Source organism: Acipenser ruthenus, chromosome 21, assembly GCF_902713425.1.
Source record: "Acipenser ruthenus chromosome 21, fAciRut3.2 maternal haplotype, whole genome shotgun sequence".
NCBI classification, from domain to species: Eukaryota; Metazoa; Chordata; class Actinopteri; order Acipenseriformes; family Acipenseridae; genus Acipenser; species Acipenser ruthenus.
In genome coordinates, this window is record NC_081209.1 from 8,755,929 (window position 1) to 8,780,587 (window position 24,659).

General features: G+C 38.0%; 1 protein-coding gene across 9 annotated transcripts; it reads left to right on the forward strand.

The window, feature by feature from the left end:
• The first annotated feature begins 127 nt into the window (after window positions 1–127).
• LOC117427975 (RNA-binding protein EWS-like) lies at window positions 128–24,526 on the forward strand. Of its 9 annotated transcripts, none has more exons than XM_058994753.1 (18): window positions 128–241; window positions 4,107–4,143; window positions 4,531–4,582; window positions 5,400–5,526; window positions 7,306–7,323; window positions 8,255–8,456; window positions 12,459–12,626; window positions 13,531–13,829; window positions 14,228–14,423; window positions 16,713–16,750; window positions 17,601–17,633; window positions 18,039–18,151; window positions 18,856–18,985; window positions 19,411–19,530; window positions 21,443–21,584; window positions 22,087–22,184; window positions 22,436–22,670; window positions 23,240–24,526. In XM_058994753.1, exons 1-18 carry the CDS (start codon window positions 226–228, stop codon window positions 23,277–23,279), a joined length of 2,064 nt encoding a protein of 687 aa, XP_058850736.1. In that variant the 5' UTR covers window positions 128–225; the 3' UTR covers window positions 23,280–24,526. The 9 variants fall into 9 exon arrangements, with proteins under 9 accessions (XP_058850736.1, XP_058850737.1, XP_058850739.1 ...); XM_058994754.1 differs by having other exon boundaries at window positions 8,258–8,456; XM_058994756.1 differs by having other exon boundaries at window positions 7,309–7,323.
• The last annotated feature ends 133 nt before the right edge of the window (window positions 24,527–24,659 follow it).

Here is a 24,659-nt window from a genome sequence, read left to right on the forward strand (position 1 = left end):
TCAAACTACAAATAATGAATTCACTCCAAGGCAATTTAATACAAAGAAAACAACCAATAGATTTAAAAATAACTTACAATATTTTAAAATGGAAATATTTTTTTCTCGTCTTTAAAAAAAGCACCGTTTATGGCCCGCCTCCCCTATAATAGCCAGAATTGGAAGATCCTAAAAACCCACCATTATTTGCGCATGCGCTTCTCAACAGCGCTCTGAGGACACAAGATGGCTTCAACAGCGGGTGAGGGCGGCAGGGAAGCCGTTTCGTTTAATTTATTCTTTACGCGTTCATGAAAACTGTGACATTTTGGTTGCCTGTGTATTTTTTTTTTTTACTAATCATTTACCTCGATTAGAAATAAAATGGCCGAGGAAGCTGAGTTTCTTTAACTAACAAATAGCGAGGTTACGCTGTTTGAGTGGGGGAGGGGTTTACAAACTGTATATTTGTTTTCGGTTAGCACGTTTATTTTAAACAATGGGTAGTTTTTTTTTTAAAATTATTATTATTATTGAATACCTGGGTTTACGTTTTTACCGTGTGTAAGCTTTAATATTCGGCAAATACCACATTACATTGACATGCATAGCTATCCTCTTTTTTTTTTTTTTTTGCAGAGATGTGTTGTGGTCCATGTTTTCTTGATGGTTTTGTGGCATTGCATTGGCGTGATTTCGTGCGACCGAATACAGACCAATCTTGACAATCTGATTTAGTGAAACCTTCATTCCTGGGTTGTTCTGCGTGTTATTTTAGACCGAACAGATAAGCAGATTAAAAATAAAAACACACCTAAGAATATTCTGACTGTACGTAGGATAAGCTGCACGTGTCCATCAGGTCTTTGAGTGTCACAAAATTAAACACAACAAAGTCTTAATTGCATTATGTCGTTGGACCCTAAAATATCAAAGCATCAGCATTGCAAAGGAACGTGTTTATTTAATGACTACTAGACCATTCGCATCAAAATAATTTATCCAGTTCCAGGTTTAACAAGATGTGTTTGAAATTGCTATTTTAAAAAAAGGACAAGAATTCAATAGACTCTTTCTACAAAGTAGATGGTCAGTGGTTGTTTCCTGATAGCCAACACGAGGGGCCATTGAAGCCTGTGTTGGTGCAACGTTCGTGGATCATTCATTGGTCCCACTTTATACATGCACCACACTCAACAGGTGCATGTGCGCTTAAGGGCGTTTACGTTCAAATACAACACGTTATTTATAAATGTGCTGTGTACTTTATTATTATGTTTCATTATATCCGAGTGTTATCTGTTTGGCAAGTGTAATCTGGTTTATTTTGAATTTGGATGAAATCTAGAAATTATATTTATGGAGTTGGGTCCTGTCAGACCTGGTTTTGTGTTCTGTTTTTTTTTCTATCTCTTCCCCCCCCCCTCCAAAAAAACAAAACAAAAAACTTTGCCCCACAATTCCAGTTGGGCTTTCAACACCCACTCAAGTTTCATGACTAGTTTGTCTTCATTGTGAGATCATTTCCATGTAGTGGGGTTCTTTGTCTTTAGAAGGGTCTGGAATGCATGCTCAAACATAGAAATGTGAATTAACTAAATTATTTAGGCAAATTAAATGTGTGAAGAGAATATAGCAATTTGTTTACCATCCACTGTGCACCAACAGTGACCACAGTATAGTCTTCTCAAAATTAATTTACCCTCCACCCAGTGCTTGTCTTGGCGCTACCTTGTTGAGATTTGAAAGTGATAGGTGCTAGTCATTATTATTATTATTATTATTATTATTATTATTATTATTATTATTATTATTATTATTATTATTTTAAGAATGTACATTTGAATAAAATATTATTGGCACTTCTAGTGAGTAAAGTAATTATGGAAGCTGTTTTCTGAATATATATGTACTTTTCCACAGAAGGTGGTTTTTATTAATTACATTTTTTGGAAGTTTGGCATATGTTCCACAAGTCATTACGTAGGTTTAGTTAAGTTAACTTATTGAGGAGTGGAAAAAGACAATGCTTTTACTGCTCTAGGTACAGAGACAGAGAAGAAAAGTGGTGATAAAGCAGCAGGTCTAAACTTTACACTTGCAACAGGTTAGTAAACCTTATTACAGGGCAGGTAGAGAGCATTGACATTGTTTTAAATGCAGTACTAATTACTGTACTCAAGGAAATTGAAAGGTGTTTGTCTGCTGTTTGTAGTTTAACTTAATTTTACTATTAAAACATTTTTCAATAGTGTAGTGTCCTCTGCAATATTTAGGTTTATCATATTGATAATAGCTCTATACATGATTTATGTCAGTACTGTATAGGGGGCATCTGCTACCACATATTTTTAGTTTTACTTTTGAGGCATAAAAGAGCTTGGAAATATACCTTACTAATGCATACTTTTATATTGAGCTGACTTTTTGGCTCTTGTATGTGTCTTTAAAAAATATAAATAAATAAATAATAATAATAATAATTCCAAACTGGTTTTCAGAATTCACTGTAGGGTATCACTGTTACTGTTGTCTACCTGAAGATCCTGTTTGCTGATAGCAAAGCTATTCTAGACCACAGAACAGTTATTTTGTAGCCTGGGGGACCAAGAGTCAAACCATGTGTGTGTTATGCTGGATTTAAAACATGTGGAGAAGGATTCCTTTTTGGACTAACGAGATGTGAAGTGCAGCAGCCTTGTAGCGATGGCTTTAGACGTTGTTGGTAACAAGGAATGTTTCTATAGTTTGTAAATCCATTTTAAAAGTTGAAAGTGGTGGTATGTTTTATATATTTATAGTGTTCACTGGCAGTTCTTTTGGGTGCTTGCTAGCACTGATTGCATTATTTTATTCTATATTGGGATGAAATGTGCTAGGAGCTTTTTTAATGTAATTCTAGATTTTACATGTGCATAGACCAGGCTTTTGTTGGCACAGAATTTAGGAAAACTGAATGTCCATGTGCAGATTTGAAAATCTATACTTTTTTTGTAATGTTTTTATTATTGTCAAAATTCAGTAAAAAAATAAATCTAAAAGTGGTGATTTGAAGGCCAGTGAAGAACAACACCTGTGGAATGGAATGAATTGCAAAGATATATCAATCCTCAGCTGAAATCCAATTGCCTGTAACCCATAAGTGTACAGAGTGCAGCATGACTGACCAGTGAACAAAAAATAACAATTGCGGCCGTGGTTTTAATGTGTACAAAGGAATTGCTGTTCTTTGGTTTTAAGTGTTTCAGAGTATATTGTTGTCCAACAATGTTTTAGTTTTAGCCATTTTGTTAGCATTGCATGTCTCCGGACCCTTTACTGAGTTGTCTTTTTCCTCTTTTGATGTACAGCTGTGGCCAAAAGTTTTGATTCACCTAGAATTTTAGGATTGAGACAAATTTTTTGGGGGGGAAAAAACTGTATGAACACATTTTATTTAGCATCATGTAATCAGAGAAATTTCAAAATTAACGCAAAAGTCTACTGGAAGCCATAATAGTAGTACAGTATTTCATGTTAGATTTCGAAATATCACATTTAAGTATATGGGGAAAAATACAAAGCGGTATGTAATTCAATATCTTAACATAACATTTAGCAGGTTTCATTTGACTTTGAAGCAAAATTAGGTAATTCTACAGGGTGATGCAAAACTTTTTGCCATAGCTGTAGGTAGGTAGACTGCATTGAGAAGATGCATTGTGTTTTTTTGTTTTTTTTTTAATTGAAAATGCTGAATCCTAAAATGCGTGCATGGTGCAGTTAGTTATTTATCTTACAATGTGATGGGATTGTACAATACATCACTGGCTCTGTGAGCAATGGCAGATGTGTTACTTTCAGCACTTGAAAGCTCATTCTGCAGTGCTAGGAAAAACAGTTAAGCAAATCCATGAAGTTCAGATCGGTTTGTAAAATTAACATGATGGTCTTGATAAAACCATTATTGTCCTCAAACTAAATACAGTTAGTGACATTACCCTAATTGTAGTTTAGTACAACGACTCTTCTGTGAAAGGATACGACATGTGCGATGACAATAATTTGGCTGGTTGGTGAATGAAAGGAACGGTATATTTAGACTTAACTGCATACATTATTTTTAAATGCATATGTTTGTTTTGCAGATTACAGTACCTACAATCAGGCTGGAGCCCAGCAAGGGTAAGGGACTTAGTTTAATAAAAGGTGTAATTATCCACTACTGTCCATAAAAAATTGTGTAATTACCCCCTATCCAGCAATATAGTGGAGATGCCTGTTTATTTGTCACAGAGAACTGCTTATTCAGTTGGGATAAGTTCTACAACATTCTGTGGCCCAAGATTACATATTACATATTTTGATGTGTACATTCTGTGGGTCATGGCGATGGCTTCAATTTTGTATTTTATCTTAGACTGGGGATGTACTACTTGTCATGCCTGTTTTTCTTATCAGTTTGTTTTTGTCCATTTCATCCTTGCTCAAGAACATTAGTTTAGGCAAGCCACTGATGTACCTGTTTAGTGATGGATTTATTTTTTGTTTAATCGATTTTGTATTTTTTAGGTATGGCTCCTATGCAGCCCAGCCAACTCAAACTTATGGACAGACTACACAGGTATGTAATCAAATGACCTGATGCTTTGCTCAATCTCTACCTATTTAAAATCTGTAGAGCCTGTTTCATGGAAGTAGTGTTATTCTATCTGTTTCTGTAAGCTTTGTTCAGTATTCCAAAAAAAAAAAAAAAAACATGATTTTGATAAAACAGAAATTGCTTGGCTGAATGTTTCTTTTTTTTCCTTTGATAGAATGAGTTACTTGCAACTAAATTCAGTAGGGAGGTCAAACTGACCAAACTGAAACCTGTTTTTAACTGTTCCTTTACTTTAATATCATGCAGTATTTGTTTGTCAAACGTTCATCCCAGTAATAAATAGATTTGGATGAGGATACCTTACTCTGTCTCCTCTCCTCCCCCTGTACTGCTGTCAAACCCAGCTTTTAACATTAATTACTGGAAAGTTTGGTTATGTAGCTGTGATACTTAACAGTGGTTGACAAGTAGACTGCTGTAAAACAGTGGGGGGAGGGGGGAAACTATGCTAAACTATTGACAGTTCTGTCTATTCATACATTTGAAATAGATCAGCTAATTAATTGTTGAACATTGTAAAGGCAGTATACTTTTTTCCCCAGTAAGGAAAACAAACTCAATAGTCACACTGGTTAAGTTATTGCATTTTTATCAGGTCTATAATTAATATATTGGCTCACGATCTGTCAATTTTTTGTTTTGTTTTCATTTGTATGTTTTTGGATATTGAGAGCATGGGTTGTACACATTTTTGTAACACATTGTCATCTATCCTAAAATAAGATTGTGGCCACCACCTGCTTTTTTAATACAAATGCATGCTTGATCTTACCCTTAGAGCTACGGTCAACAGGCTTATGGAACTTATGGCCAACCTTCTGATTCCACTTATACCCAGCCACAGTCCTCTGCAGCTGCCTATGGACAGGCAGCCTATGGGACCACATATGGACAGCCACCTGCTGGTAAGGACCTGCCATTCATGTGTGTTTAATAATGTGGAGTATGTGCTGTTGTGGGTACGTCCTTGTTCTTACTCTGCTAGGTTACACCCATTCTTGCAGGTGTAAGATAGTACAACTATATCTGGTTACCCTAACCGTCCTTTAAAAAAATGTACCAAACAATGCACATCCATTAGTGTGGTTCTGTACACTTTGATATAAGAGCTTAGCAATATGTCTTCGTTTACCAGGTACAAGTACTAAATAAATGCACATTTTCCTGCTTTATGAAGTACTACTGTTTTTTTTAAGCAATTAATGGGACATGTAATAAAAGTAATTACACACGCCTGGAAATTGATATTTAACCCTTTGCGGTCCATTTATTAAATGCGCGTCAGGCACGCCAGGTCTAATTAATTTTCACACGCGCAGTTAATTTTAGACGTGCTGTTTAAAAGTATCATTTTCACAGTCAAACAGGTTTAAATGGCCCTGCATATCAACAAAGCACTCACTAGGCATCTCCAGCCCCGCCCCACCCTTTCGTTCGCTATAGCTTTCACTTATGTAAGAAATAAAAAATAATAATAATAATAATAATAAGTCGTACATACCGATCAATCATATCCTGATCACTCGTTTTATCACCAAACTCCTCAATAATGCGATCCAAGTCATTATTTTATTACTATAACATCTCAAAAAAGCTCTGCAAATGTCTGTTTTCTGTGCGCTGATTCAGTCAGCCAACTTGTTTACTTCAGACCGCCCCCGTTATCTGATACCAGGGCCATGTATGACTAATCATGAGATGCCTTTTTTTTTTTTTTTCGACTTGTCTCGGCTCCTGTCGTTCCCACTCGGCCATTGAATGGTTTTTTCGACTTTTTCCGGAGAAAAAACGACTAAAACCCGTTTTTTGCGTTTCTATAATGATGTCGGACAGGGTCCGACAATGGACCTGATAGGAATAGTTGCAATGTCGGACCAGATCCGACAATGGACCGCAAAGGGTTAAAAATATAACCTTAACCCTTTGCGGTCCATTGTCGGACTGGGTCCGACATTGCAATTATTCCTCACAGGTCCTTTGTCGGACTGGGTCCGACATCATTATAGCAACGCAATAAACGTGTGTCTAGTCGTTTTTTCGCCGGAAAAAGCCGAAAAAACCATTCAATTGCCGAGTGGGAGGGACAGGAGCCGAGACAAGTCGAAAAAAAAAATAATAATAAAAAAAGGCGTATCTCATGAATAGTCATACATGGTATCGGGTATCAGATAACGGGGGCGGTCTGAAGTAAACAAGTTGGCTGACTGAATCAGCGCACAGAAAACACGGACATTTGCAGAGCTTTTTTGAGATGTTATAGTAATAAAATAATGACTTGGATCGCATTATTGAGAAGTTTGGTGATAAAACGAGTGATCCGGAGATGATCGATCGGTATGTACGACTATTATTATTATTTATTTCTTACATAGGTGAACGCTATAGCAAACAAAAGGGTGGGGCGGGGCTGGAGATACCTAGTGAGTGCTTTGTTGATATGCAGGGCCATTTAAACCCGTTTGACTGAAAAAAAATACTTTTAAACAGCGCGTCTAAAATTAACTCCGCGTGTGAAAATTAATTAGACCTGGCGTGCCTGACGCGCAATTAATAAATGGACCGCAAAGGGTTAAACAAATGAAAGTTATTGGTGATGGGTGTTGACTTTGCTGAAGCTGTCATGAGATAGTCATTGTCAATATATTTCATATGCTCTGCTTCTTCTGCCTCTGCATTCCCCAAAGCAGAAGGGACCAATACAGGTTTGGGCAATCTGTCATTCTTAGCATGGAACTGTTACCATTTCACTGACCTTTGAGGACTCAACGCTTCTCTTTAGATAATATTCATCCAAGTTATTATGCACTTGGCTATCTAAACTGCTGGCACATTTCTGCATGATGCCATCTGGCTTATTTAATATTACCTTACATGTACTAATTAGGTTAAAGATTATGTATTAATTCCTGTTACTTTTGTGTTCCACTGCACAGTGAATACGTGTTTTTTGGTGCCGCCTTTTTAATAGTATCAGCCATTAGATGTGTGTGTGTGTGTGTGTGTGTGTGTGTATTATATATATATATATATATATATAATGTGTGTATATATATATATATATATATAATATATATATATAATGTGTATATATATAATATATATATATGTATATAATGTGTGTGTATATATATATATATATATATATATGTATATATGTGTGTGTGTGTGTGTGTGTATATATATATATATATATGTGTATATATATGTATATATATATATATATATATATATATATATATATATATATATATATATATATATATATATATGTATAATATAAATAAATTAGCGTTCAAGACTGCAAAAGTATTTTTTTTCAAGTGAGGTGGAAATTGAGGAGACTTGTGGTCTCAAGCTAGTGTGTTATATTTTAGTTCATACATGTTGTATGTGTACCAGCACAACCCATCAAAACGTCAGTGTTAATTCTCATTCTCTTTTAGTAGCCTAAATCATCTGCTGGGGTGTGGAATGATTTATGATTAAGGAAATGCTTTGGGAGAGGTCTGTGCACTCCATATAAGCCTGCGTATGCTTCCTGCCCATGCATGTCTTTCTGTGTGTGTTGGTTTTCCTGTATCTCAACGAATTAGCATCTCTGCTCCTCTGATGCATGTTGGATTTGTGCCCCAGCAGGTTACACTGCAGCCCCTGCAGCCCCCCAGGGATACACACAGCCTGTGCAGGGATATGGGACAGCAGGATATGACAGCACCACAGCAGCGGCCTCTACCACCTCTACCCAGGCCTCCTATGGTACCCAACCAGCCTATGGCTCCCAACCTGCTTATGCCGGCTATGGGCAGCAGCAGCCGGCCTCCACTGCACCCACAAGGTAATAGAGAGTTCCTTCTTTACACAGTGCTGTTCATGGATGCTGGGGCTTGAGAAAGACTGCACACCGATTTCACAAAGTCTTGACTAGAAGAATGTAGAAGCCCTTGCACATGTCCCCTTAAAAAGCATGGCTATATAATTCACCAAATTCTTTCCTTATGTGACGTTTTTATCTCAGCTACAGTGGGGTGGGTTGTCGACCCCAGGCTATTCTAAAAAAAAAAAAAAAAAAAAATCTGGTATTCTGGCACTGCACCAGATAATAAAAGCGTAACTGAGGGTCAACAAGGACATAACACAGCATAGCACAGTATTTTGGGATATACATGCACACACACACACACACACAGATTTTAGTAAAGACTAAATCAAACATGCTTTTTTTTGTGTAAATATGGACTTAATGAAATGTTTCCTTTCTAAATGGTATCCCTTTCTCCTTCCTTGAATTATCCAAGAAACAACACAGACCTTTCAACCCAGAAAATGTGCGGATTATTTCTACTGAGTTAAACATCAGTGTTTGCGTTCCATTTTGATTTCTGTCTGTAATGAAAGTTGAAGATTTACCTACAGCCAGCATGTGTCCCCGCATAACTCTGTAAAGCACCCCATACTGAAAGGGTGTGACTGCACAATGCTGATTGCAGCAGTTCCTAAAGGAGATTGCCCTATGTATGTAGATTTTGTCAATTTAACTTTTATAGCTGCTCTAGACTTCATTCACTGTTCAGCAAACACTACAACAATATTTAATGTAAACATTATGCTGCTTGGTTTATTGTGTGTCTTGTAAGGGCAACATTTTCCTATCAGACCATTTTATTTTTAGGTAAAGAAAACGGAAACAGTTGAGTTGGTGCAATATCCACTGGGCTTGGACTGGATTATTTCAACAGGAATGTTCACTTTCTAAAGATGCTACAATGTTTTTAAGTGTGATTTATACAATTGTTCAAGATTTCTTCTCTTCCCCCCCAGAGAATATGCTTTCTCTTCCTTCATATTAACCCTTTCTTGCAGCAACAGATTTGACAATCGGCTAAAAAAAAGAAGATAATCAGGTTGTTTCTGAAGATACATTGTGAATCAGTATAGTAATCTGTCAGAGAAAGGTGTTAATGTACTTATTGTTGTGACAGGGACTGCTAGTTTTGTAGCAGAGACTAAAATAGTTCATACAAAAACATGGTTGTTGTATCTTGTAGGGATGTGCACAACAAATATTTTGACTATCGATAATTCTACAGCTGTTGAGGTCGACTAATCGAATAGTCGCCCCCCCCCCCCCCCCCGCCTACCATTTAAAATGAGACGTACATTAAATGCGAAATAATGCAAAGTGACAATTATTGCAATTGCAATACATTCTGAACTTTATTTTAAAATACTTAGCTAACACAACAACTTTAACAACTTTGTTAAATAAACATTAGGCTATGTAAAAAAACACCTTCCTATTAGGAAACATTCAGAAATGCCATAACAGCAGCAATAACATAAGCATACCTGTCAACTCTCGTGTGAGACTCTCGTATTTTGCAAGCAAGTGTTATTTTTTTTACCGATATTGTCACAAGCTTTTCCGTTAATTACAATTTCAAATGAACTATAAAGGTTGTGACAATTAAAAAAAAAAAAAAAAAAAAAAAAAAAGTAACGCATGCTTATAAAATATGGGCGTCTCCTGTATAATTTTTATTCAATTATTAATTTAATTTTCATTCAATAATAGTTTAGCAATGTGAGCTGCGACGCAAATGCCTTAACATTAGCATCCTTGTGGCAATAATGTTTTCCGGTCATAACAGCGAAATACAAAATGCATTAGACTATCTAGCTAGCTAATTTATACAATCCACTTAACTAAACGATTTACTTTTCCCACGTTTTCAAACCACACACAACATATAGACTACCGGTCTACGTTAAATCAGATCGGCAACATACCTGTGCGTTCGAGTTCCAGTGAATAAAAAATAAATAGCCTGTATAGGCAATAGCTTGCTATGTATGTAGCTAGCTTAATAATATTAATAAATAAATGAATGAACAAAAAGGCCTGAGTGGCATTAACGCACTAGCCTTCCATGGAAGCAAAAAAAAAATCCTAACAAAAACTTTAGGAATAGTTAGGCTAGCAATGTCCATTATTATCATCATGTTCACTTATTCTTGTTTAAAAAAATCAGCATGTCCATCACGTCCGGCAATACTGCAGCAGACGGTGCTCAGGCAGAGTTGTTTGTTTTTGTTTCAACTTCAGAGCCTGAGTAGCTATTGCACTGTGATTAAAAATGTGACACAAGACGGCTGGCCGCACCGACTACATTATGTATGGCACCAAGTTTAAAGCCATCGTTGAAGGCGAGCTGCAGAGTGTGTGCAAAGCACAAATTCGAGTCCCATTCAACAAACTCCGAAGATGATGTTGCTGGCATTGTCGTGAACACAGGCAGTGATTTCCCCCCTTAAACCCGAATGGTCTACAGCGGTGTTCAACACATCTGCGAGATTCTCTGCTGTATGCCTCTCTGGCGTGGCACGAGTCTGTAGAACTACGTTTTTCATTTCCCAATCCTCAATGAAATGACAAGTTATTATGACGTACAACTCGGTATTCGGTGCAGTCCACGCATCTGTAGTAATCACCACCTTCTCAGCCTTTGACAAGTTTCTGCGGAATCGGCATGCATTTTTTTCGAGTCGAGTGGTAATTGTTTTAGTGCAGGGTTTTTCGTGCATGGACTGTGTATTCAGGTTCCACAAATTTCATCAACTCCCGAAATCCCTCACCTTCAACAAAACTTATGGGAAGCATGTCCTTTGCCACCATATTAGCAATAAGGGTTGATGTTTTTTCAGCACGTACGTTGTCACACTGACGAGGCCTCACTGCAAAGGATGCAATGGCGGTTTGTTGCGGTCCTCTTTCCTTTCTGTCGTTGCTAGCGTCGCAGAAGGGTGTTTGGCTTTAGGTGGGTTAACATACCAGTTGTAGATTTGTGGTAGTTTAATTGCACTGCACATATTTTACACTTAACAGTGTTTTCATTTACTTTGTCAAAGTATTTCCATGCAGAACTTTTCTGTGAGGAAGCCATCGTTAGCCGAGGTACGTTCTAGTTTAGCCAATCACAGACAAGAAATAACAAATCCCACCCTCCAGTCAATGTTCATTACCGCTACATAGAGAGCCAATCAGCAGTAAAGGCTTTAAAATAATATCAATATATACATTTTTTTTTTTTTAACTTTCGAATGTTGGATTCACTTGTCGATAGGTGCCATCGTTATCGAATAGTCGAATGTTCGACTATTCGGTCTCACCCCTAGTATCTTGTGTTATGGAAATAAACTTAGGGGGAAGTGTAATGTTTCAACAACCCCCCCCCCCCCCCCCCTGTTTCCTTGCTTTATATAATACTCACTTGTATAGACTCGCTCTGAATAAAGCATTTTTATTTTATTTAAGTGTGTTTTGAATAGCCTGAGAAGCAAGCAAGAAAGAAAGAAATGTTTGTCATACACTCTAGCAGGTTCACCATACATACAAATATGTTTAAGTCTTCTCTTGCATGCCAATGTTTGTTTGAACTGTGGTGGTTGTCTCATTAATAGGTGCTTTTTGCACACCAAACAATCAAAACACATCTGAGGGGTGTCCTGGAAAAACCTTCTCACAACTCGAGTCATTTTGCACTAGATCACAAACAATTATATTTGCTTGGTAATAGGAAGCAAGGTTGGTTATAAGAATGAATGTAGCTTGTCAGGTTTTCTAGAAACAGCTACTACCTAGGGAACGTCAAAGGGTTCTGGCTCAAAATGTAAAGCCCTGATTTTTTCCATAACATAGAAATGCACTTTTTTCTGGTAACTGACGCCTTCAAATGAGTGAGCCTTTACTTTGTTTTGTTTTTTTTGTTGTTGTTTTTTTTGTCATTTTTCATCTTCCTCAGTGGAAGAGCTTATAACCTGACTGAAATTTTACTTTTAGAGTACAGGAAGTCAGCAAACCACAGGAGAATACCCAGGCCCAGTCTAACCCAGCCGGCTATAGCCAAGCCAACCTGGGCTACAGCCAGAATAATTACGGTTACCCCCAGGTGCCTGGCTCTTACCCTGTCCAGTCAGTCAGTGCCCAGGCTTCCTACCCTCCTACCAGGTAAATATCCCAGCAGGTACCTCTGGTGCGCAGTCCAGTGTTGCTTGTTTTTTGTTCTTGAGTCTCATATTTTTATATGTTCTTGTATTGCCCTGTAACACTCCTCCCTTTTTGCATTTCCCATCTAATGATATAGAAGCTCATTGTTGGATCTCTGACCAATGTCTTTAGCTTTTCATGAACAATCATTTTAAGTATTGAGCATTTTGTGCAGGGATTCTCTTCCCATTTGGAATACTAATATGGCTGGAACTGGACTTCCATATATCAAAGTCATGTGCATAGTTATGGCATCCAATTTGATCCCTGCCCTGCATTTAATTAGGATAGCCCTGTTTTCTTATTGCAGTTTATTTTATTTTTTAAATGTTAGTTTTACATGTAATTGGACTTCGTTTACATAGACTCTACCTCTGACAGGAGCTCCATTAATATAGAGCCCTTGGTTATTGCCTTGTATATTTATCCAATCATAGCTTTTTCTATAGCTCTAACAGGTTTATACACAGCTCAAGAATGGACAGACTGCATTAAACATTCTTTTCCCTTCTGTCAAAGTTATTGTTATTATTATTTATTTCTTAGCAGACGCCCTTATCCAGGGCGACTTACAATTGTTACAAGGTATCACATTATACATTATTTTACATTATACAGATATCACATTATTTTTACATACAATTACCCATTTATACAGTTGGGTTTTTACTGGAGCAATCTAGGTAAAGTACCTAGCTCAAGGGTACAACAGCAGTGTCCCCCACTGGGGATTGAACCCACGACCCTCCGGTCAAGAGTCCAGAGCCCTAACCACTACTCCACACTGCTGCTAAAGTTGAGTTGAGGAGTTTCTGAAGTATTCATTCCCATTAGCCTGCCTGTTCTTTTTCTTGAATTGTTATAGCTACAGCGCTGCCCCTACCCAGCCTAGCAGCTATGAACAGAGTACCTACTCCCAGCCTGCAGGCTATACCCAGCAGCAGAGTGGATATGGGCAGCAGGCAAACTATAACCAACAAAGCTCCTATGGTCAGCAGGGAAGCTATGGACAACAGCCCAGCAACTACCCACCCCCATCCAGCTCCTCATACAGTCAGCCACCTCCTAGCCAGTATGGTCAGCAGAGTGGCGGTGGTGGTGGCGGCGGCAGCAGCGGTAGTAACTATGGGCAACAAGGTGACTACAGTCAACAGAACCAGTATAGTAAGCACAATGTTTTCCTCTTGTATGTGGTTGTTATTTCTACCACTGATTAGTCTGCTAACTAAGAGCTGTGATGCCAGTTGGTTAACCCCAGTCAGCTTGCTAACCCCCTGAATACTTTGCATACATATGTTTGCTGAAACCTTTTGTTTCGCGTGAATGCAAAATTTCTTGGCAAATAAACCCAATCTGAAAGTGTGTTTTCATTTTGTGCTGTGTCTTGCCCAGACCCAGCCTAAAATTATCCTCATGCCCATCATTGGAAATAAACTTGTTTGGAATGCTTACCCCTGTTTTTAAAATGAAATCAATAGAAGTGCAGTTTCAAGCTTCTACCATGTGTAACTTTCTTTGCTTGCTGATGGCAGTTTTGACCCTTTTCCTCTTGTGTTTCTCAGGCAGTTACAGGCAGGATCACCCTAACAGCTTGAGTGGTGGCGGCTTCTCGGGGCCAGAGCCAGGAGGCTTCCCTGGTCTAGGGGAGAGCCGTGGTATGGGAGGTGGGGAGAGCCGGAGCCGTGGAAGAGGAGGCTTTGACAGGGGAGTCATGAACAGAGGAGGAGGGCGTGGGGGACTTGGGCGAGGAGGCATGGGGTAAGGACACACCTCTTCTTTTTCTCACTCACACACTTCTTTTTAGCCACAGCAGCAGCAGTTGATACAGGGCTGAAAGGAATCTGGGCAAAACTTGAAAAGGTGCGTAGGTAAAAAAAACAAAAGGCCAATATAATGCAGAATGATGGGGCCCCTTGAAAAAGCAGGTGCTAATGTTGCCAGTTGATTAGTTTCAGTATGTTTGAGTCGGTGCTTAAATTCATTCAGGTTAATATGCAGGATGCTACTGTGCAAGAGTTGTACATATGTGGGTGGGAATTTTGCTATATAGTTTCATTGTTTTTATATTGGTTGAATACTTAGATGGTGTGTTGTCCTGGCCAGAAAAGTTTGCGTGTTATAGTATTCAAATTTTTGTAGTGTTTCAGGTTTGTGCTGAAGGTAAGTTTTTACAAATGGAAAACCATGCTGAATTTCCTGCCCTACGAGCACCAAGAAATATTTAAAACATTTACAATGGTGTGTCAGCCATATAAATTAATTTAATGTAGTTGTACTCCAGTGTAGCATCCTGCCTATTAAAACAATGTGGACAACCTGTATGTCATACAGCGTTGGATATTTTAAAGAGAAAAATAACGGGTGAACCCTTTTGAGAACTAAAGGCCAGTTTTTCTTTAGAGAAATAAGACAAAGTTGTATTAGAAGGCTCAACACTACAAATTCAGTTTTTGCTGTTAGCTAGTAATCCAAACTACCAGTAAAGGAATAAAGACTGAACATTCAGTAGGCGTCCTGAAGGGTTCACCTTGTTCCACTCAAAGCCTTTGAATTAATGTTGGCACCAAATTGAGTTCTTCTTTTCTTGTAAAGGTGAAAGTATTCTCACACATTTACAGTTATACATCATAATGGCACCAATGGGTGGAAAGTATGAGGGGATGGATGTGGAATGCATAGTTTATGGATTTGGGGATGAAAGAGATTTGGAAGAGGAGTCCATGTGTATTTATTGGGTTTGTTCTGTGGCGGGGTGAGGAATAAGGGCCTTTTGTTGCCCTCCCCTATTAGCAGGGGAAGGTCTCAAATGTGAGTATTTGCTTTCACCTTTACCAATGTGCAGGTAAGTAGAAACAAAATGTGGTTTTGAAATGCAGTTGGATTGCATATTTTCTCTTTTGTCAATGACTATTCTTGAACATGAAAACCTTTTTTTTTAACATGCTTTGTCGCATTTATATGCCACAGGTTACAAAGTGAGATCCATGTATGCACATCAATACTTTTAAAGTACCTGTACTCGGTACTGAGCCGGCAGCGTAATGAAAGTGGGACTTAGACAGAGACACGGTGCCTACATGTAGATGGAGAGAAATATTTGAAAAAGAGTGTGAAATGTGAATCTGTAAATAAACTTTGTAACTTGTAAAAAATATCTCTGCAAATTGTAATGTAGTACTAAGAAGTAAAATATACAAGGTAATTTTATTTTGCAATTGTGTAACTTTAAAGAGCAGAGCTTTGTATAAAAGTGTATTAAACAAGTGTATTTTTAAAAGCTGCATGCATCAGCTTACACATTGTAAGAAATGGTTATTTAAGGTGCAGTTCTCTTTTGTTTCAGTGTCTGTCATGTGCTTTGATTTAAAATGGCAATGGCAATAAAAACACTGATGTGCTTTTATAGGTGGTTGCCCTACTTTTTTCACCTATTCCTGATAACACTTCCCATTTTTAAATCTGGTTGGTTGGTGAATTAAGATTAGTGTGTTACATTATATAAATTAATAACAGAGTTTCATCACACTTGGATGAGCGGTATAGCAAAAAAAACAACCTCTTATTGCATCCTCGTTGCCAGGACTTTACATTCCCAAAGGAGGATAAAGATGGAATATTGCTGGTGTTGTGGGGGCCAGGGGTCTGCCCTTTAGGGTGGGTGGGTTGTAAGGATCACAAAAGTACTGCACCTCCAAATAATCCTTTTTCTGTTTGCTGTAAAAAAAAAAAAAAAAAATGCTGGGTTTGAAACCCAAATGGTAATAAACAATTAAAGGAAAAAAAAAACCTATGTGAAATTTTGCCCCCCCCCCCACCCTCCTTTTTTTTTTATATAAAAGAATGGCTTGAAGGGGACTTGGAAAAAGCCAAACCGAAATAACCGCTACCATCCCAAATGTAATTGATCCAAAAGCCTGTGTATAGTAATGGAAGCTCTAGCCAGTACCATGTCCACCCCCCACCCCCAATCGAGCTCCTTGGGCTCGAGGTTTGGAACCGGCTCTTTTAAGGGAAAACGCCTTCATATCTTCATGTTTATTTCCCCAGCATCGCTGGAGACAGAGGTGGCTTCATTAAGCCTGGTGGTAAGTTAATGAGTATTACACTGGCTAGTAAAGAAACAACCCAAGAAAAACAATAACAAAAGCTAATTATCACTACTTTTGTGCAGTAAATAAGATCATTTAATAATTTTAAAGAAAAATGTGTGCATATATGCGCACTTGTACTGGTACACAATATTTCTAATATGCCCTCATTTTTAAAGTGTACTGCCGGCCGTAGAGAAATTGGGTGTAAAGGGGTTCAGATAACAAGGTCCTCTGGTCCAGGTAGGACCTAGCAGTCACAAACACAAGGGCTTTTTTAGAGAGTAAAATGGGTCACATCAAAGGTGAACATGAAATGCAATGCACACAGTTTCACAACGAAAAAAATACGTGTGGTAAAGAGGCAAGCTCTTTAGTGCTGGTGCCCTGAGTTTTAATGCTATGAGGACTGGATTTAATAGTCCCATTTGAGCCCCTGGTATAAATATTTGTAATGGATTTAGTGGTGGTGGAGCCACTGATGTAAATGGCACATACTCTGTAAAACTGGGTCATGGAAAAACGTGTTTGTTTTATATAGCATTAATGGTGTATTTAATCATTGTATTTAAGAACTACCTAAATTGGATGTCCTGGCAAATAAAAAAAAAAAATTAAAGCTTTTAAAAGCACACAGAGGTTTTGGTTCTAATTGGGAAGAGTACCAGTGAAACGCTCATCTGAGCAAGTGTGCCTGGGTAAAATGTATAGATATGTTAGTCCTATTATACCATTAAGTGTAATATTTGAATTGCACTTCATGGTAATTTTGCTTTAGGTACAAGTTTAATCCGCACCCACTAATTGCTCTTTCCATTGTCTTTCTCCCCTTCCTCACGGACATTAGGCCCCGTGGATGATGGACCAGATCCAGAGCCTGGTAACTGATTTTTATTAGTACAAAATATACCAAGAACTGAAGCACAGAACAGATTAGCATAAATGTGATATACTATGTGTAGTATGTTTTAAACACTTGAAACAGCAAACATTTGAGACCTATATAGTGAATAGAAGTGCGCAACAGGTACAATTCTTGTAATTATTTTCATAGGTGCAACTGTTTTAACTTTAAATTTGGCTTACAGCAATTAATCCAAGTAAACTTTGTATGAGCTACGCATTAGAAGCTGTAGTTAACTGTTGAGTATCTGGTGTGTGGAGGACTTGAGAGCTTGGGATGTTGCTGAAGTCATCGTACCAATTCAGCTGTACAGTCATCTAACTGTAGCTGGAGATGGATCACAATTTTAAACAATTGACAATTTTGGTTGTGCACCAACAGCTCCTAAAGAAACGGATGACTCTGAAAACAACACTGTTTATGTTCAGGGGCTGTGTGAAAATGTGACGTTGGAGGAAGTAGCAGACTTCTTCAAGCACTGTGGAATCATTAAGGTATTTGACTAAATTCATTTAACCATTTTGATATATGCCCAAGGTTGGAGCTGCATTTCAAATATAGTCCTTTCACACTAAAGTCCAGGGGCTCTAAAAAAACTTCTTAAAATATTGAAGATCTTGGCATCCTCTTAAATGTCTTAAGAATAAACAATAATCTTGAGAAATTGCTATGGCTTTCTTGAGGACGTTTCAAGAATAGTCCCAGGTTCTATTGTCTGTTTTGAGAGAGATGCTTTTTATAGATTAGAGCAGTGTTGATGGAGGAGGTATCAATTCTGGAGCAGATGCCGTTTTGAGTGTTAATCTGAGCCAATGTTTAATGAACAAAGTACTGCTGCAAAGTAGTAGCTTTAACTACAGCTTCATTTATGTCCACTGTTTATCTGGAATTGAGCCAGATGAGTCTTGTTGAAAAGCATGTTAGTCCCTATTGCAGCAAGCAGACGGAAAGCCTAAATAGAGAGCATCTTTGCCCAGGATGATTTATATGAGAGGGCCCTGCCTGCCAACGGGATCAAAGACTGTTTTTTAAACTTCTATCTTTAGGTAATTAAATGACATGCAAAATTTAAAGTTCTAAAAAGTGTCCAAGCAGCAGACTAATAATGAAGTGTTAAGATAATCCAAATCTTCATAGTACAATAAAAAGCAGTCTGGTAGTGTTGGCTTCATGAACTTGCTCTTGTACTTTCCCACAGATTAACAAGAGAACCGGCCTGCCTGCCATTAACATTTACACGGATAAAGACACTGGGAAGCCAAAGGGAGATGCAACAGTGAGCTATGAAGATGCTCCAATTGCCAAAACAGCAGCAGAGTGGTTTGATGGTAGGTCTGGTGTAAATTGGGTAGTGCATGGTGGAATTAGTGCCTTGCACTCCAGTTTGTGCGATTTCCTAGGCTGCTGACTACTAGAGAGCAGTGGTATGGCTTTTTTTTTTAAAAACCAGCTCACTAGAAGCAGATTGTGAATGTGACAAAGAGCCACATACTAAGGAGAAAATTGCCGTGATTTAAGATATCTGGGATATTTATGGGGCAGGGTGTAAAATCCATCTGACAAACCAAGTCATTTTCATGTCCTGATCTGTAGAAATGGAGGTAAAAACAGCACAGTGAAGAGGTTATATAAAGTGTGTTATGCATTTTTGAGATTTACCCTTTTATTGTATGATGTCCCAACACATGATTGACTATAATTTAAAAAGTAGAGGTTGTGTTCTGATCCATGCACGTCTGTCTTTCATTTTAAGGCAAAGACTTCCAGGGTAAGAAGCTGAAGGTGTCCATGGCTCGGAGGAAGCCCCTGATGGGCCTCATGCGAGGGGGAATGATGCCCCGGGATATGAGAGGCCCTCCTCTAGGACGTGGTGGTAAGGATTGAATGAGTAGTGATGTGGGGTTAAAGCCCTGTTAACATCCACCACACTTTTTGGGATAACTGAAAAAAAAATAAGGATTACTTTTGGCAAGAGAAATAAAACAATCTACCAAGTTAAATGGATGGTGGGGTAAGCCATTGAATTCTTGTGTGGTAGAGTATCTGATTGTTAAGACTAGCCTTAAGGGCAGGGTTGGGCAAATTTTTAATGTGCACAGTTAATGAATTAAATTAAATAGTCATCATAATAAATTACATTAACAGTTAATCATTTTTTTGTAGCATTAATTAAAAAATGTACACTAACAGCATGTAAACAATTGACTTTTTATAAACTTTGTATAAAAGAACAACAAAACAAGTAAATGCATTCTGAATATGCATATGCAATTTTATTTTAAGTGACAATGCAAAATTAGGCTTCGTTGCATTTAACAAAGATGAGGCATACAAACGTCAAGCATGTATTCATTGAGCCAATACATTTTGCAACGACAACTGAATGTGGAATACTGACTATCATGTTAATGCATTGAATTATAGAGATCAATTAACTGGGGTCCCTTTAATTCACAATTAACTAGGTAACTTAATTCATTAAATTAAAACATTAAGAGAAAACCTTCTTGATTTTAAATAGCATGACACTTAATAATTAACATTGACCAACCCTGCTTAGTGTATCTTGCAGGTTTTTTTTTCAAAATGTGATTAATGTGGATCACGGACCACGCCTACCATCAAAAGGGAAACAGTTCTCGGCCTGTATGTCTGGCCTACAGGTTTGTGAGAGAAGAAAAAATAATAGTAATAATATGGTGAATACTTGCATGTTTGGGGGTTGCACAAACTCCAGCCTGTCAGGGCATTGGATGCATGCCTTTCCAGGGAAAAAGTGCAGTATTTCGCTCCTGGGTGCAGTTTGAGTCAAAAGAGAGGACTTCATCTCGAAATCCGTTCACCAAAAGAGTTCTGTCATTTGTGGCGCGCACTTTACTCGACAGTGATTATCTGGAGAGCGACTTACTTGAATATTTTTTTATATATTAATATATCATTGAGGGTTTATAGGAAACCAACATGAACACACAGTATACACACTATATATATATAATATATATAGAAATTGGCCCAAATATAAGGCAAGGTTTTTTATGTGTTTGTTATGTGGATGAGTGGATTGAAAAGGGGTCAAGTATCAAAGGGATTACGAAGAAGTTATGATGCAATTTTTCGTGGTTATCAGCAAAGTGTCATCCAGCAATTATCGTGCTGCTGAAAAATTTGTCTCACCTAAAACAACAGACAGGGATAAAACAAATGCTACTGAACAATCGCTAAACTAATATAAACTAATTGGAGTATAGATACTGAAGCGTATATTATTGATAATCAAACACATTACAATTTTGGAAATTACACTCACCATGCAGTGTTGCCAATCCACCACAGATTTTGGAGGGTCCACAACTATTTCTTGTCGATTCCCCCATTTAGTCACTGCCTCTGTTGATAAGTGGGATCTCACTGCCTCGCCTGCGGTTCAAAAATGTAGGGTGTGGCACCTGTTCCCTAAAATTAATTTGGTCTTCGACTTCAACTTCTATGTTTTCAGCGGCAGTCGCCATGTGTGTTTACCTTTTCATACGTAACTTCCAGTTCTATTCTGGCCAGCATGATTTGAGTGGGTGTGGCCATACACCATACAAAATCCATCATATTTGTTGTTTATTAATATTTAACCGCATAAAAACAATTTTATTTCTATTGATGAAATCTATACAGAAATGTATTGTTGTGTTTGACCTGCAAGATACACTAAGAGGTTGTGTTAATGATTAACATCTGAGCGAGGATGGTAGTCTGAATTGAAACTATCTGATCTGTATTTTTTGGCTTTGCAGGTATGATGGGCCGTGGTGGTGGTGGAAGAGGAGGCGACAGGGGTGTATTCCCTCCCAGAGGGGGACCACGTGGGGGAGGAAGAGGGGGGCCCGTGGGTGGGAACATGCAGCAGAGAGCTGGAGACTGGCAGTGCCTCAACCCGTAAGTACCTGACAAAACTAAAGCTCTTGGCTTGGGGAGCATGAGGTTCTAACATTGGTAGGTTGTTTAAGATCAGTTATCCAGCAGTATGTTTAGGTGTATTTTGCTTTGGATAGATTGTAGTGATTGATTTTTCTAGTTTGAAGTCCGTATATTAACATCTATTGATGGTTTACTTAACCCACACAGTGCAACCAATGTTAAAGCCATATTGCCAAGCCAGGTTTAATGGACAGAACAGCTGTAGACAAGCATCAGATTTGTCATTTTGTAGAACTGTTGAAAGAAATCGATTTTCTGCAAGTATACAGTGTTATAACCCCCTCCACCAACTGCATGAGAGGGAGTGTAAAGGAACACTGGGGGTAATTAATCCAGCTTGACATGCAGATATGAGAGCTGGACTTGCTTCATTAGCCTCGTGTTTTCAGTTATACACAGCAAGATAACAGGGCCTGCATGCCTGCCTGGTGTTAGTTTTGAAGTTGTTCTTTCTTTTTAGTGGCTGTGGTAACCAGAACTTTGCCTGGCGGATGGAGTGCAATCAGTGCAAAGCTCCCAAACCTGAAGGATTCATGCCTCCTCCATTCCCTCCACCAGGTACGGACTGGTTTTTATGGATTAGAAATCCTCGTTTTGGGGAGGGTGTAACTGTTTTGTAGGCTGCCTACATGGTAGCGAACAATGTGTGGAATTATTTTCCTAGCTACAATGATAGCTTTCTGTAAGTAATTTATTCTGTTCAAGCAAATGATATCTACTGCAAGTAATGTTGGTACAAGGATTGCTGTTTTATAACCACTACCTATGATTGTTATGTATATTTATTTCTTCCTGTGTTTTATCTTCAGGTGGTGATAGGGGAAGAGGTGGTCCCGGTATGCGTGGAGGCAGGGGGATGGACCGCGGGGGTCCTGGTGGGTTCAGAGGAGGGCGAGGAGGAGATCGTGGGGGCGGATTCCGAGGGGGCCGAGGGATGGACAGAGGAGGATTCGTTGGGGGTAGGAGGGGTGGTCCGCCCATGGAGCTGATGGGAGGTCGAGGAGGTAGAAGAGGAGGAGGACCCCCGGGGAAAATGGAGATGAAGTAAGTATAGCAACATGGCCAATACAAATATTTGATATGTACACCTACCGTACTACTTGAGAAAATATCCTTACTTCCTTCCTTGAACAAGTTCACTTGTGCAGTGCAGCCTTGTGTGAAGGCGCTTGTTTATGTCAGATACCCTTCTTACTGTTGGAGTAGACAATTGATCAATTTTGTTAAATCCACCTGCTTTTTGTTTTGGTTTGCAGTATCTGTTATGGATGGGTATAGGGTTGCAGCGATACAAGATTTTTCACATTACGATACAAGCTGAACAGAAAATGATGATACCACAATAAATGGTCGTCTGGATCTAGAACTTTTATTTTTTAGATTATTTTAAAAAGGAAATTATATTAATGTAAATAACAGTATAGAATATAATTTCAAAGAAAAAAAAAATATGTATATAAAGTTCACTGAATTGTATTCTTGTAAACTTCCAAAAGTAGTACAATACATGTCGAGGTAATTGCATTGACAATTTCTGTACTGCATTGTATTGTTGCAATCCTAGATGGGTAATGAGGAATTTCATAATCTGACAATTTTAATGTTTTTTCCAGGGGGGATCATCGTCAGGACCGTCGTGATAGACCCTATTGAAGTACAGCACAACCTACGTGAATTCCCATATAATACAGGATTTATTTTTTAAAATAGTACACATTTTAAAGTTATAATTCCATATTTATAAGGTTGGCATTTATTATGGAAAGTTTTTTGTTCCAGCATTCTTTCATTGCTAATAGTGATAACAAAGAAATGGCTTCAGTGAATTTCTACTGGTTTTTTTTTTGTTCTTTTTTTTAGTTCCGGTTAAACATATATGAAGTAAATAAGAACTACTGAACGCATGCTTAAACACTCGAGTACAGACAACAGATTGTTGAAGGTGTTATGTTTGTGAAACCTGGTGACATGCCGTTTTTAGAAATGTTTCGATGTATCAACCCCCACGTCACCTTTTCCTTTTTTGAAACTCATTTCCTTTAAAAAAAAAAAAAAAAGAAAAGAAAAAAACTTTGAAAAATTAAAGAAATTCAATGTAGAAAAAATGTTTGCCTCTTTTAGTACCATTTTAATACTAGGGGTGTCTGACTGTACCTCTGTCACACTTGCATTGTTTCATATAGGTGGAAAGCAGCTAATTTAAATTGTAATGAAACTTGGCATTTAATATGTAAGTTATTGGGAGAATCAGGTTGTAGGGATATTAGAGGTGATTTTCCACATACTGTTGTAAATCGGTCGTTTTGAATATTTTACCTTGTTACTTGTCTCCAATTAGCTTACTAATCACATCTAGGTCTTTAAATACTACTTACAATTTTCATTAAACTATTCTTGCTGTTTACTGCTCTTTGCTGTATACATATTGGTCATGTTTGGGTTTTTTCCAGCGGTGGCAGGGGATGTATGTTACTCGCTACTGTACTTGGTCTCAATGGTCATTGGTTGAAATGCACACAGCAGTCTGTACCATGAAATATGACAAATCCTATATTGTAATTTAAACTGGCACAATATTAACATTATGGTGGTGAACATGGGAACACCAAAAAACTCCTGCTTATGTAAGTTTTTTGTTGACTTTATAGAAAAAATTGTACATCAAGAGGAGTTGTGATTTCATCCAAAACATAGCTTTAGTGAAGTATTTTTCATGACATGGTCTGAGAACAAAGCACCACTAGGTGGCAGACTCTGACAGTATAGGGAAGATTCATCATCTTCCAAGTCATTCTATTCATACCAGTTTACATTAGGACTGTCATCTGCAGGCAGCAAAAAAATATATATATGTCTGATTGTAGGGGTGAGATATCCTATTAAATTTACAGTAAACCCTGTTGTGGAGTGAAACATGGGCGTTTATTGAATTTTGACTATAGTATTAAGTGTCTCTCTGGTGTGAGTCTTATTTTTTGGATTAACCCAAAATGATTCACTCAATATGATTCGTCAAAGGTATTAATGTGCATA

What these genes read in the sequence shown, in the direction of transcription:
- LOC117427975 (XM_058994753.1), top strand. An exon ending in CTTGGGCGAGGAGGCATGGG is followed by an intron (nt 14,424 to 16,712) that starts GTAAGGACACAC and finishes TTATTTCCCCAG; the next exon opens with CATCGCTGGAGACAGAGGTG. An exon ending in AGCAGCAGAGTGGTTTGATG is followed by an intron (nt 18,986 to 19,410) that starts GTAGGTCTGGTG and finishes TTTCATTTTAAG; the next exon opens with GCAAAGACTTCCAGGGTAAG.